The 15,730-nt window shown below is 38.1% G+C and overlaps 1 protein-coding gene across 5 annotated transcripts in view; it reads right to left on the reverse strand.

The window, feature by feature from the left end:
* The window catches only part of ARMC9 (armadillo repeat containing 9), a 74,124-nt gene that overhangs the window by 31,550 nt on the left and 26,844 nt on the right, over positions 1-15,730 (reverse strand). For all 5 annotated transcript variants that reach the window (XR_010390480.1, XM_064516750.1, XM_064516749.1 and 2 more), the window contains 7 exons: positions 9,467-9,501; positions 8,110-8,221; positions 6,545-6,637; positions 5,195-5,285; positions 4,170-4,293; positions 2,158-2,297; positions 1,268-1,344 (listed from right to left, as the gene is read on the reverse strand). Coding sequence is in view for 4 of the 5 variants with exons in the window: in XM_064516750.1 (XP_064372820.1) it covers positions 1,268-1,344; positions 2,158-2,297; positions 4,170-4,293; positions 5,195-5,285; positions 6,545-6,637; positions 8,110-8,221; positions 9,467-9,501 (672 nt within the window). In the remaining variant the exon portion in view is untranslated. The remainder of the gene's footprint in view (positions 1-1,267; positions 1,345-2,157; positions 2,298-4,169; positions 4,294-5,194; positions 5,286-6,544; positions 6,638-8,109; positions 8,222-9,466; positions 9,502-15,730) is intronic.

Here is a 15,730-nt window from a genome sequence, read left to right on the forward strand (position 1 = left end):
AGCTATCTTTGGACTTGATTTTGATAACAAAATTTCCATCAGCTGCACAGGTGCAAAATGGGTTGTAAGCATGCATCCTCGAAGAGAAATTTCAGGGTCATTCTGAGATACAGATTTTGGCAGCACCACAGTATTTTCTAATTACTTCAGTCTAGGCACTGGGATGTTATTTTGTATTAGTATGTATCGTATTAACTTGCATCATCAAAAACAAAGCTAGTGAAACGGTCCAATAAAGGTATGCCAAGTTTAATCTTACTTAAAACTGTTAATAAAGAAGAGTTGATCTATGATACATAATGAATTTATAAAACGTGGAGCAAACACTTCATTGAAATTTATTCTTTATTTTTGGCTTAAATGATAAATAACAAAAAATTGCAAAACTGATGATACACATATATATAAACCTGAGACCCCAGAGTTCTTATTTTACTTTTACTAAAAGTCCCAAAGCACCTTGCACATGGATCAAGGAATCAGTCTAGAGGGTCCTGGCAAAAATTCTGCCTCCCTATGATTCCAGCATGATAGATTATTTGACCTCATTTTCTCCTGCCTTGAATTCTGCTCCATGGTTAAAAAGTGCCCCTCTGCAGAGACAGCTGAAGCAATGCTTTATGTAACAGACAGCAGACTTTTTCAGAGTGATGTGTTGAAAAGCATTAGGTAGAAATAAACTATCGATTTTAGCATTCTCCTCTGAGGTTGTTTAATTTAACATCTGGGATATAAGTGTATCTGGATACAGAAAAGAAACTTGGACCACAAAATGGTATAGTGGCAGGTTAAATAAGGAGGTAGATGAAAAGATACCAAGGCCTGACTGTCATAAGTCCACTGTTTAAAACTACTGGAAGGTTTGCTTCTTTGTACCTGATGTTCTGCATAATGGCTTACATCACACATTGTTCATCTCATGAACTAGTTAAGCTTGAGAGGATTTGGTATAAGATGACACTTAAATAGCATTAGATATCTGCAATCAAGAATACACATGGATTGCATGATGACTATGCATAAGACATTCATTTCCAGCTACCAACGTACGTTAAAGAAAGACATAACTACGCCTAGCAAGGTCAGTGTCCAACCATATTACATAATTGTGAATTTTAGGAAAATTTCAAGTAACTTAATTATATGGGGCTCTAACAAGGGAAATGAAACCGATTTACTTTCTTTTCATTTCTTCCTTTCTTGCTTTTTCTTTAATTATTAGTTTTTCTTTCCACCTTTCCTTGACCAAAGTTTACTGTACAAGTACCTCATGATTCTCATGGCCAAGAAGATCAGAGAGAACTCTGAGCACACGGTTTGCAATCTTTGCACACATTTTCTTTCCTGCAAAGGCAGAAAACATAAGTATGTTTGAAAAAAATATGAGAGATAAGAATAAGCTTCTTTCTTATTTATTAAAATCAGTACTACATATAATTAATTTAGAAGGAACAATGATGCTCCTTGTTCCTGCCAAATGCTGCTCAGCATAACTTTGCTGAAATCAGTGGAGCTACTCTGGATTTATACAGATGTAATCTTGGCCAGGATGCAATGCAAATCTAACAAAAGTAAACAAAGACATTATTTTAATTATGGCAAGCAATCACTTTTTCATCCTTGCCTTGCTTTTCTTTTTAAAAGGAAATTTGCTTTAAGCTTTTTTTTTTAGTCTCTGCAGCATAACTTTCTTGGGGGGAATCTCTGCATTGTAAAAGCAGTGTTGCATGCAAGTATTTCATTTCCCTAGATAAAGCTTAAGCTCTTTGCCATTACTGATTAATTCAGTTCTGACTTTTATTTTCTAAAACATGTCTATTATACAAATATGTACACAACGTCCTTTGAAAAGAGGACCCGAAACATAGGAAGGGCTGTCCTGATGTATGAATCCAAAAAAACAAATTTTGAAGGGCTCCACTGATTAACTTCTTTGTTAATTCTCTGGATTTTGTTCAAGCTAACCTCTGTAGTCTGGGATTCTTGGGGAAGAGACCTGCACAAAAGCACTGGTTATGGCACTCAAATATCACTGGATATGTCAGTCCCTGCTATTAATTATAGTCACTTGAAAGAATTCAGTAATATAAGAAAAAAACAGGACTCGGAATCTTCCCTGTTTCTTGGAATAAAATTGCAATTTGAAATGCAAGACACCTGCACTCCTCAGACAAAGATTCATGAGCAAGGCAACAGAATACTCCAGTGTGTAATCAGACAGGCAATCTGTATCTGTTAGAACATCAACCAGCCAGAAAATGAGCCCATCTCTGATCATTGCTGACTGCATTGCACGCCTAGGATTTAAAAAAGACAAATAGATTTAGAATACATTTATAGTTACATGAGCACATTAAACCCTGCTTCATCCATCTGCCACACACTAGCCTGCAAATAAACTACCTACCTCTTTTGGCAGAATCAATTAAACTACCGAACTAACAGTCTGAAGAAACGAAAGATGCAGATTCCTGCACAGTTAGAGGATTAAAACATTGTTGGATGGCTGTGTGTGTGTGTGGGGGGGGGGGGGGGGGTTTCATTTTGGGGTGTTCCTCCCCCCCCCCCCCCCCCCCGAGATCTACAAACTGCTGGGCTAAGTTTCTTCTTTCTACCTAAAACTGCATTGTCAGTTGTCCTCAAATTGTTAAAAGAAAGCCAGCCACACATAACAGACCCATAAAACAATTTAATTACTGCTTCTGCTATATCACTTTTTACTGTTTGACAAATTAGATCTTTGCTTAAATCTATTTGCTCTTTTCTCTAGAGATTCTCACATGATATAATTCTTGACTCAAACAATAGGTCTCCTATGATGACCCTCACAAATGAAGCTGAAGAATTCTTTCTCTTAAAATTACATATTGCTAGAAAGTTCTTATTGAATAACACCATTTTTAATCACTTTATTTCTTATGGCCTGTAAGTCTACATTACAAAATCTATAGTTTACAAAATGAAAGCAGATATTTTCATGGTCTTAGTACTTGGTATTTAGATTACTCCTGAAAGCTCCTAAAACTTTCCGGGTCCTGGATCCGTGGGATGGGTCTGTGGCATAGATTTAGGCAAAACAAGGGAGCACTTGACCCCATAGAAAAAAAATCCTCATACCAAGCATCGGGAATTAACCTTCTATAAGATTGTTATTTTTCAGAAAATAGAAACTTGGATTTTTAGTAGCACATTTTGCCAAAATATGCCTAGGCCTCCAAATTCAACAAACTCGCCTGCACTATCAACAACTGTTCTAATGGAAATTTCATTTTCTCTAAGACCGGGCATTTTACTTTTTTTCTGGCTTAGTATTCCAATCAGTAGGGTATGTAGATTTACTCTCTTTCATTCTCAAATGGATATCAGGTTTCATGCCAGAAAGTGGTAATGAACCTTGCCCAAAGCACGTTTACATGTGCTTTATCCAGAGAAGTCCTAAATATGGCAAATGCAAAATCCCTCATTCTTCGAAAAACCCAAACAAAAAACAATAACAAAAACCCCTTCTAGTCTTAATTTAGAAGGAGAAAATGGAAAATGACAAGAGCTAAACACATACATCTACCCCCTTACCCTCAGTTAACTATTCAGGACTGAACATTCCTCTTGGGTACTGTGAAAACAGAGGTCTTAGATCAAATTTATCTGACACATGAGAGCAACAGCATGCCCTTTACTGCTTTCCCATGATGTTTCAGCATCTGAGTCAGACTGCTAATGCAAACATAAGAAACAAGACAGCCCATACATAGACAGTTCCAGAAAAGATCAACAGGATGAGGATGAAATCCCTGAAAAATACATACAGCATGGATAATGAAAATCCTACATATGGGAACTCAAGTCAGCTCTTTTTTTCTAGGTGAGATCTTCAGAACTTTCTATGTAAGATTTTCACTTTGGTTGTTCAATTAAGGAATACATATAAAGCATACAAAGCTATGGCAGAAGAAACACATTTATTTGAGTCTTGACAGCTGTTAGGATGTCAGATTAAGTCAGTCAGCAAAACTAAGTTCTCCTCCATAATGACATGGCTTTCATCAGTCATAGGAGGTTCTGATGATTGTTATGGGAAAATCAAGTGCTCTTCTTTCCTCCCTGAACAGAGCCTAACTAGCCTGCATTTCCTCTCCTGCTGTCACCACTGCCCGCTGTGCTTTCATCACCTGAGGCTGAATTTCTGAAGAGCCCCCAGAACATTCTCCCGTGTAAGGGAATCCTTGTCTTCAGCTTTCAGTCTCTCCTCCAGTATTCGCAGCAACTTTGGATTCTGAGAAAGGTAGAGACGACCTGGTGCAAAAAGTGATGAAAGAACAGATGCTGAGATATCAGCCCATGACAGAAAAGCTCCCTCACCTCGGAAAAGCAAGCTGGATTGGCTTCAGTTTCTTCCTCACAAGCCACGATCTTGTGCCAAAACCCAAATCTGCACAAATGAGCTAACAGACCAGTTGCATCCAGTCCAGTCACTTGGAGCATGAGGTCCCCACTTACCAAGTTAGTAGCTCTGCTCATAACAGACAGAATCCACTATTTCCCTTTCAGTACGCACTTTCTAATCTATTACAGAGCTCTGTATACTCTAGCAAAAGCACAGAGATGTCCAAAGAGCTCAGGAAAGTTAGGTGCCCTACTGCTATTGAACATAAAACACCAACCTGAGAGGCTAACATTTGAGGCAGGCAGAAAGACAAAGCTGCATATATATAGACATAATCAAACAGGTAGCATTGATAAGCAAAGATTTATTCAGGTGGGGACCAAGAAGATGCCACAGCAGCTGCACTAGCTACTGTTGCACAGCCTGGTAGCAGGTCTGCCTACAGGATTTTTAATTAATGCAGAATATTTTTGCCCCCTCCCCTTTTTTTATAGCATCACTTCACTCACTACCCTCATAAAAAGACTGAAGACTGTATTAAAGGCACCACCTGCGTAAGCTCCTGTATAGACCACAAATTATTGAAAGATAGAAATGGTGAATATACAGGGTCAAAATGAAACCTTTCCAGCTACTGAAAAACTGTTTTGAATGCATGTAACAAAAGACAGGGAGTCTCAAGAAAAAGGCTGCAAAAATAAGGCTCTAAATTTCCACATGCAGCGACATACACATGTAAAGTACCTACGAGCCAGCACTATATGAAAGTACCACCTCTTATGCAGTGCATCTCATCTCTTACGCAGTTACCTTCTGCCAGTGAAGCAAAAGCATTGATGAGCCTTGCCATATACTGTCTGACTACCTCACTCTTTGAATGTAATAATTTGAGGACATTTCTCTGAAAAAGAAAGCAAACATTTAAAAAATCTTCACTAAGCAGGAAAATTCAAAGTTAGTTTTCTATACTGTTTTAAAAGCTTCAGCAAATTTTCACAGCAAACATTAGAATTATACTGTATATTGATATCATAAATTGTCAGTATGATTTAAAAACTTCCAGTTTCTCATGGGGTCGGGGGAAGACAGAAAATGAACAAATAAGCAAATTGCAGCGGCTTGGCTCAGTCTTTTAAAGCACCATTAAACTCCTTGGCACAAGATGAAAATTATAACAAACCAGCACCGTTGAAGAAGAAATCTAAAATTTACCACATTTAAGTTCATCAACAAAATTAACATTTTTCTAGTCACTGACCAAATATGTTAGCTGAATAGGAATGCTTTTGCTTGACAACTAGGAGTATGGGAAAGCAGTACAATAACTTATGAAGATGACCACATTTCAAGTTATTTTTAATCTAGTTTTACTTCTGGTGTTACCTATACATGACTTCCCTCTTACAGAAATTTACAGGCAGGAAAAACAGATCAATCCTACAAAGTTACCATTGCAATGACAATGGGATCCACAACATAACAAGTAGGCCAACTGCTTCAAACAACCGGGAAACTCAGCTATGTAAGAAATTAACTATTATAAATGAAGAAAATGCTGCACTTTTGTTGGCAATAGTATTGGATTATCAATGGCTGAAGTTACCTTTCCAATCAACATGCCAGCTAATCCTCTTTGATAAAGAAAGGTAAAAATCCATTCCAAATTCATTGAAATATATTGTTGAACATATGATTACAAATACATAATCAGCTATTCAATACAGGTTTTCTAAAACTGTTAATTTAGTTCTTATCCTAGATCAGTAAAATAGATTCAGTGCATCATCTGACAATACATAATCACTCAAAAAGAGACATAACATATTATAAACAAGAGCCAACTCCTAAGTAAGGGGCTCAGTGGGCTCCTGCTCAGGTCACAGATATCAAGCTCCAGGAGAGGTGCCTGGAGTAGTGACAAACTTCCACATGTCTACAAGAACTGTACACACCTGCCAAGAGAATCTAAATTGAGAATTAATGCAAAGCCTTGCTCATCACATTACAAGACCAGGATGCAACAATTCAATATATAATGTGATTTTGGCACTACTACCTTTTTTTCCTCTCCAGAGAGTGATAAAAGTTTCTGATCAGCACTTCATAGAAACAAATGAACAGCATCACATACAATCCAGAGGAAAACCTCTTTCTGCTGACCTGACAATTGCTGTGGCAATCTAGGAGGTCATTACTGATGTACGCTTGCAGGACAGTATCTCTCTGTTCTCCGGGATACGATGTTGTCAAGCGCTAAAATAAATAAAAACATAAATAAACCAGCCACTCAAACAAATGAACAGCATTGTGCACTGACGACAACTGAAAGATTTTAAAGGCTGAGATACCACAGTGGAGAATTAATCCTCTTCTCACGGGGAGAAAGCATTCAACCTCTGCATTCTAAGAGAATGAGATGAAGTGAACTGACCAGACCTCAGCTCAGTGATCCATTACAAAACTGTTAATCAGAAGCTGTCAGTGTCCATACAAGACAGACTCAGCATTACTTTCCATAAAGTTAAAGAAAACTCCTCTAATAGCTGCAGAGCTAGAACAAGATAGAGGGCACTGTTTTGCCTTTATATAAAGCCTTGCTGCACCCAAATAGAGCATACTGTGCAGAGCTGTGGTTAGCATATCTTAAAAAGGGTGTAATGGAGTTGGAGAAGGTGAACAGAAAAGCAACTGAATTGATCAAGGGGATGCAGCAGCTGCCTTAAAAGCAGAGACTAAAAAGCTACAATTTCTTGTTTTGGAAAAAGGAAGGCTGAAGAGGACGCAACCAAAAATTTACAAAAATCAGGAATATGAAATTGCTGACCTAATCTCACAACACCAGAACTAGAAGCACTCGATTAAACTAGTAAGAAATTTGTTTAAAACAGATAAAACAAAATGCTTCTTTACATAACAGGTAGTAACCTTCTGAAATTTGATGCCACAGGAAGCTGTGGAGGCAGAGAGTATTGGCAGGTTCAAAAAGGCACTAAACGAATTCATGGACAACAGGCATACAAAAAGGATAGTAGGACTACAGAAGGATATATTCCCAACAACCCTAATCTGTCGGTTCCAGATGCTGGGAGAGTACAAAGGAAATGGACCACAGAGAGTGGCTAGGGCCACATGCCTTCCTAAAACATCCAAGACAGAATACTGGGCTAGAGGGACCACCGGTCAGATCCAGCAGATGTTTCATATGCAAAAACGGTCACTGAAGCTTGATCAGAATTTCACTATTATCATCTTTCATGCCCATCACTTTGTTCCCACCAGCTTCCTTTTTCAGCAGACAAACATAAGTTCCTGTTGTCACTTTCTATTTTTCCAAAATATCATTACATTATCTGAGTCAACCAAAATGTAGGCTCTTGTAGAATATCTTGATTATAAAGGAAAACTGGTGATTAGTCAGGTACTTCTTTGATATAGCAATACTTACATGAACATCTCATATGCATTTCCTCAGAAATTATTTCCATTGAAGATCTCAGTATCTCCCCTCTGGCTTTCATCAGACAGAGGGGACAACACACAGCTATTGCCTGAGCTTTCTTCATCATCTCAAGAGCCCAGCAAACTTCACTGACAGAGAGAAGCTGCCTATAATACTGACCTGCTCACCAGAAAAATCACCTTGTCAACAAGATAGACAGATTTTAGTTCAGGACTGCTCCAAAAGGGACCTAATTCTTTTCTTCTATGAAGTTCATCTCACTTACCCAGCGCAGGGCCTGCAGTAAGAAGGCCTTGAGACGATCATTCCCCATAACCAAATCTTTCTTCAGCTTCTCATAATCCAAAGAGGGCAACAACGGCACATCCTGCATCTTCCTACAATGCCAATGGGAAAGAGACATTTGTCAAAACTCACTCTCTCCCCTTATTCAGAGGTAGCTGACGTTACTGAAGTGAGAAGAGCCAAAACGCTTGCTTCAGGAAAAGAACTTCGCCACATATTTACACCTTTGTAACTTCTATTACCTTTACCAAGTCAGAATAACAGGACTTGAAACAACTTTTTAAATTTGGACTTATTTTTTCATAATATGAAAGCCTGTGTGCAGCTCATTTGTCATCATACTTTGCTGACACTAAACTGTGAAAATTAGCCAACTGATGATCCAGCTTTTTAGTGGCATAGAAAAACTATCAGTTCAGTAACACCCTTCTTCACCCTTTGCAGACCACAAGGACATGAGGGCAGCAGTTTGTGGTTCACAGCGCACGGTCATACACAAACACAGTAACAAGCTGCAACTCCAGCTTCACTCCTGTGCCCCCCTGCACTCAGCAATGCCTCCTCCAAAGCAAACGTGTTAGGCTGAACGGATTTCTGTAGGCTTCAGGTTGGACCATGCTGGATTAACGTAAGACATAATACAGGACCACTTTCCACATACCAGTACAACCCTGTTATTTTGAGTCTTAACACCGCAAAACAAGGTTCACTTAACAAAATTGCTTTCAATCAATTATTTAATTTTAACATTTAAATATATTCTATTGAAACAATTTATAGTCCTATCTCCCTTATCCTGCCACTTTGCAAAACAAATTTTAAAAGCTGTATGTGATAAAAATGTCCCTTTATCTATCTTGTAAAAAACAGAGGGATCAAAAAAATTGTCCAAATAAAAAAAATAACCTTACCCCAGATATACAAACTCTGTTCTATCTTATGGGCCAAAAATTGCTAAATCAGTGAAAGATGAAACTTGGAGCACAGAAAAATTCAGCTTACCAATTCCTCCTTTTCCTGGATTTGTGAGAAGCAAACAAATTACAACAATAGGACTGCACTGTGCGGAAACAGTAAAGAAAATATAGCAGCCAAGTCACATGTGTGGAGTGGCAGATTTATCGGATTAGCAACATCCTGCTGAAATTAGGATGTTACCGAACCTGCCCAGAAGAATACAGATCACACAGCATTTGCACAGTACGCTCACTGAGATCAGAGGAAGCGCACAGATAATGAGTGACTCCCATTTCCAGACAACTGGCAGTGCACTTCGATCTGCTGTCCCTCCTTCCACATGCTACACATAAACAAGCAGCTCAGGAAGAAACACTTACACAGGGGCTAAAGATGCTCTTAACATTGTAGAAGCCTGGATCAGAAAAAGAAAGAAAAGAGAAATCACAGCAGATTAGTCCAAATTTCACACCAACAGTGTTATTAATGAGGTTCAGAGTGAACTCTCTCAATGAAGTTCTGCAGTTCTTTTGCTACAAAAATTACACTGCAAATTAAAAACCTCCAATGTTTTTCTTTCTTTTCCCTCAGAGTGATTCAGAGGTAAAAACCTCTTTTGTTATGATTTGGCTATATTATCTTCGCAATCATACTTCAAAAAATTACCTATACTTGAAGCACCAAAAAATAGGGGCAGTGGGAGGACAAAAGGAAGGAGAAACTAACCTACAGCCAATGCACGGGCTACCATCCGAAGCCCACTGAGGAAGATGAAGAGCTTTGTTAAACACATTTATTGACTTCAAAATTTTGAATACTTTAAAGCTGCAATGCTTTTCTATTGGAGACCTTTGATATATTACAGCATCAAAAATTGCTATGACTCTTTATTTCGAAACTAATATTACTGGAGTGCCTGTTGCTATAAATATATATATACATATATAAACTGTAAATATATAATTATAAGGTTATCTATTCTAGTACAGACAAAAAAGATAAGGAACAGCATACCAGTTCTCAGTGATTCTGCCTAGGATGAGTTCAACTTAAACCTGGATATTTCCTGTCTGCTGGAGTGCGACAAAGAACATAGGCAGGCACCATGGCTGCCCAAGTCAGAACTTACAAATATATCAACACCATATAAAAGTTATTCACTTTAATAAATATTTTTTCTAAAGGTAATTGTCAGTGAGCCAGGAAGAAGCAATTCTGCCATAAATGTGTTTCATATCACGCATTCGGATGTCAACTACAAGCCATATTCGCAGAATATTCAGTGTCTTCTTTTTGTGTTGATCTCCACTCACTTGTCACTCAAAAAAAGAAATCTCTCATTACCACTTATTCCTTTAAAACTGGTCTTCTCCTCTAACCTAGCCTCTTTCAAGGGGAGCTGTGTAATCAATGCCTATTGTCAGATTAAAAACTGAGGGATTTAGAAGACAAAAGGCATGAAATACCATAGAGAATATTGAATTACACCAGCTGACATATTCTTGAACACATTAGGTTTCAGGAGGCTCACGGATATCCTTCATAATACAAGGAACTGCTCTCTTAGAGGTGAAATAAGCTTATACACACATTAGAAGGCATTTAATATTATATTTAACTCAATGAATGACTTGTACACAATAGACAATTAACAGGTCTTGCACTTCAAAATTAACCTGTCTTGACAGCAGTTCTCTCACATTGTAGTTTATTTTACACAGCAGAAGTCTTGCAGAATATCATATATACCTACAGTTTCCCCCCCCACTTATTTATATTAATTTTCTCTAGCACTTTTGATAATTATCAAAGTTAACTTTTGTTTAAGCAAAACTCTTTTCTTGTTCAAAAATTATCATCTTGTACCTGAGTGCACAATGAAATCACAAATCGTTTTTATTGCCTTCCTCAGCATCTTCCTCCCTTAAAGGAAACAGGGAGGAAAGTGACTTTCCAGTATGTTAAAGCAAGAGAAATGACAGGGCCCTTGAAGATGAAAAGACAATGATGAAAAGATGATGAGATGAAGAACAGTAAAGAGAAAAGAAATAGAGCAAGTCACTAAGAGTGAACAGATGCATATAAAAGCTCTATGCTTCTCCAAAAAGTCCTTTTTACTGAATACTTCTTGCTGCCTTAAAAAGAAAAGTGTATGTTCCAACGAAAATCAAACTAAAGGACACAGAACTGGGGAAGATGCATGCATGCATCACTTTTCCACACAAATAAAACTCTTTTGGATAAGTGTAAGATTTTGCAAGCTTTTATAAATTTCAAACTAAAGAAACATCAACTGGAAAAACATTAGGATTTTCAAAAATCAGCCAGGACTCTGAAAGTCCTATTAATTCCCAAATTTATTTTTAAGCAGGCAGATGAAACACAGTAAAACATTTAGTAAGCTTTGGCTCTATAGTCTACCTCACATCCAAAAGGTACCACAAAACGAGGCAGACCCTATATTTGAGCTCTGAGGGCAGGAACACCTAGATGGAGAGACTTCTTGTCCAGCACTCACTTTTCTAATCAGACTCAAATTGATCAGTCTCTAGAACCTGGACAGGACGAAGGTAGTTTCCTTAGGCTTTTGGTGTTACTGGAAAACAATTACTTCTGCAAAATAAGTTCATAGCAGTTGATATGCAACTGTAACAACTTTGCTGCAAGCCTTCCCCTGTTTTGGAATTTGTTTAGGTCTGTGTTTTAAATAATTTTACAAGAAGAAGAATTGCAATAAAACACTGCTAGAGAATTATACTTCTTCATTGTTTTTTTAATTATATAATCCAGTAGCTCTCCTGTGGTTTACGGGACTATAATTTCAGAGGCCACGCTACTTCTGGACAGACAATTGAGATGTCCTCTGAAACACAGAGCCATATAGCATGCTGAGAGTACAGCATCACGTGCTCTCCACCTATCGCTAACCAGCTCCAAAGAGATTTTCAGTTATTTTAATTTTGGAAAAAGTGATCCAAATACAGTACCAAGTGCTGTTCATTCAATTTAACATCTAGCCATAGACTCTCAACTTCTCATCTTCTTATCTTAGCTTTTAAAGAGGAAAGACATACCCGTGCTACCTTCTTCCCCTCCTCAGTCCCTGCTCCTGAGAGCCCCCTCAGCACGCCAGACCCTCAAAGCTCTGCGACCTTGCGATGCTTTCTCCTCGTCCTCTGCATCCCTCCTCACACTGTGGCCTCTTCAGCTCCTGCTCCCAGACTCCTGCCACTGCCACCGTCTTGCTGGCACCACTCTGCACCCATTCCTTGACTGTTTCTGTTGCCCCCTTCCAGCAGCACCAGCTTCCAGGGGTGCCTGCCCCAGCACAGAGCTTAAGCTAATAGCCTGACAGACCATAATGGTTTGTGTCAAGCCCCATGCCTCATTTTTAAGGCTGGTGGACTTCCCCAATTGGGCAGCAATGGTCTAGGTAATAGAAAATGGACTGAGCTATGGACTTAGGTGGAAATTAAGCCATGGGAATATAACCATACTCTACTGAGAACTTCATCGCTTCCTTCAGATAAACTTTCTGAATTAGAAGAAATACAGAGCCTAAAATTTCATTTTGACTTAATACTCCTATTCCTTCAGCAGAGTGTTCTTCCGCTCCTCACAAAGCACCTTGCCTCACATGAACCTGGGAAGGGCAAATGCACACCACAAATTTCCTGTGATTCAGCCTACCAAAGCAAACAGCCCACAGCCCCGCTATCTCAGAGCCTCCTTTCACATTTCACTGTGCAGTTTTTGTTTGCCTGTTTCTGTTTCTCCTCTTTAGTATTGATCTGAGATGTCCCAATATCAGGATATTTGCCTAGTTAAATATCTTTACATTAACTAACCAAAAAAGCTCTGTTAAGCTCTAGCTCCTGGCCTGAGCATTACTTGAAATAAAAGGAGAACAAGGCATCAAATACATCTGGGTCTTGTAAAGCAGCCTTGGGTTTGCTTAATTGGGGTAAATGTGCTCCTGAGCCAAGCCATATAGTCTGGTCAGCGGAAAAAAGCCATTTTCTTCGCCATTCTCTCTGTACACAGCAGCCCCAAGGCCAGGGTTTCACATGCTTTACTTCTGGCAGTAGTGCCAGCTTAACCACCCTTTATCCCTCTCAACATATTGCTATCATGGAAAGCACAAACAGGAGACTTTTGGAAGCATAAAGTTACCCCATTAAAAAATTCATAACAAAACTCTCCTTTTGCCCAAGTTCTTTGCAAGCTTTAGCCATATGATTTTAAAATGGATTTCCATGTTGCAAATATACTTAGAAATGTGAAGTCTTTTTAAATGATTTTTAGACACAAATGGATACATTTAACTAAAGGAAAAATTAATATCCAAATCTCGACTGATTACAGTTTTGGCTACTTTCTATAATGAAGTCTACGGACTGGGCAGGCAGAATAGACCCCACTTCAGCCTTTTGGTTTTTGATCCTCACTGTTCCTTTATTCTCTTTTCTGGTCTTCATTCTTCAGCCTAAATGCTGAACTTGGATAGCTAATTGTTTCTGTGGCAATAATGCAGAAATTCCAACTGCACTGTGTTTTTGAGAGAGAAAGTATTTGAATGCAGGAGACAACAACTGCATTTAAATAATTACACAAGTAAAATCGGCAAGTTAAGTACTTTCTATAGAGCACTTTGCATTCACAGACTTCAAAGTACTCTACAGTAAATAAGCTCTTAATATTCCTGTGAGGTAAAAATGAATAAATAAATAAATAAAAATACAATTTTCACTTTCAGGTGATGAAACCAAGGCCACAGACAAAAAGTCAAGTAGAGCCAGTGGCACTGCTGAAAGGTAACTTCTTCCTTCCACATCCCACATGATAATCTCTGGACAATGCCTTATCAGCCAATTTTAACAAATATACCTTGCTCCTCTTTAGTGACAGTCTTCTCAGATTCTAAGGATATGCTGTCAGGAGATATTTTAAACCAGGCATTTTCTCCCAAGGCCTTTTCCCAGTCTTACCTTTCCTGGAACAGGTGAGACACTAATTCAACCTTTTGAATAATGACATTTTGTAAACTCCCAGTCAATGACTGTGAAAAACATACTTCATATGTGACTTATCTGTTATACATGACTCTCAACATTCAGGGACTTAACCTTGAACAAAATAATTCTCATGCAAAACCTATCTTGTAACAAAACAATTTTCTGCAATTAAAACACAAGCAGAAACTACGGGTCTTAAAGTAAGGAAATAAAAACACAGCCCAAGCATAGCTCATTCTGGCAGGATCACAGGGTATGACTTACGTTTGCGTTAGTTCTTGCCAAAGCCAAACCAGGTGCCATATTAAGTAAAGTAATTCTGTCACAACACAGATTAGCTACAGATGGCAGCCCTTCATTTTTGAAAGAAGCGATGCATGAATATGAACAGCATGGAGTAAAACAAAAAAGTTCAAAGAGGGAAAAAAATCAATATTTGTGAAAGAAAAGAAACGCATTTCATGTGCAAGCCAAAACCACAATTGATTTTATCAAATACTGTAGCCCTGTGTTCAGACCAACTCCTCTATGTTATTTGATGTATATATACTCATAATATGCTGAAGCCTAAAGCTGATAGCCAGATTCTGACCTCAGCTACCACTCTGAAAAGGTGCTGTAAAAATTCAGTTTCAATTCAATGCAGATTCATAATTAAAAATCAAAGATAACCAATGAATATGTGAACAGTAAAAGCAAAGTTTGGGCTAATTTGTACAAATCACTAGAACCCACAAAATTATGTTGAGCTCATTTACTACACACCAGTGACAACCAAACTGCGACATGCAGCCTATGATGGGTTAGATTCTGAGCTTGCGTAATCTGGCACATCTCTACTGGGGCTATGCAAATTTACTCACATGAAGATCTGCAAGTGTTTTTAATTAATCTCCTGTTCTTGTTTGGGGGGTGGGGGGGTTGTTTTTGTTTTTAACTATATTAGAGATCTGCTGTTATGAAAGCTTCCTACTTAGCATATAAAATAGCTTCTCTAGGATGTCTGAAGTGTACATAAAAAAAAGTCACGCTGTAATACTATGCGATAATATAATGATACCTAACGACAGAAAAAAAATACTGCATATAAACAACTACGTGATAATGTAGTGATACCAGATGACAGAAAAAAAAATACTACATATAAACAATGTGGAGACAGGAAGGAAAACAAACTATGTATTCAGCAAATACCCCAGAATTAGAGTCAGATAGCTCTAAAAAAAAATGATTTTTTAAACAATTTTGCAAGTTATTACATCCTGCATTATATAAAATTATATTTAACTAAGGCTACCTGGATAAATGCAAAACTTTTCTTTTGCAGAGGTAACGTCATTCCTGATTTCTCATTTGTAATCAATCTTTCTCAATCTTAAAACAGACTGTTGTGAAAGGGAACAGAACGTTAAACATCAAGCAAAAGGTGTCCTGCACGATCATTCACAGCATGAACGGGAACAGGTTGCTTGATGCAGATGATCTTTTAACATGGGTGAACATGGCTAGCACTCACTGGGTCAAGATTAACAGAAGCAATAAGGAATAGCCCATTGCATTCAATAATTCTGTGATTCTATTTCTCAAAACAAAAGGTTGTTTTAAATGGGAAGCTGAGTGCACACAGGG

The sequence above is a fragment of the Dromaius novaehollandiae genome, chromosome 9 (assembly GCF_036370855.1).
Source record: "Dromaius novaehollandiae isolate bDroNov1 chromosome 9, bDroNov1.hap1, whole genome shotgun sequence".
In the NCBI taxonomy this organism is placed as follows: Eukaryota; Metazoa; Chordata; class Aves; order Casuariiformes; family Dromaiidae; genus Dromaius; species Dromaius novaehollandiae.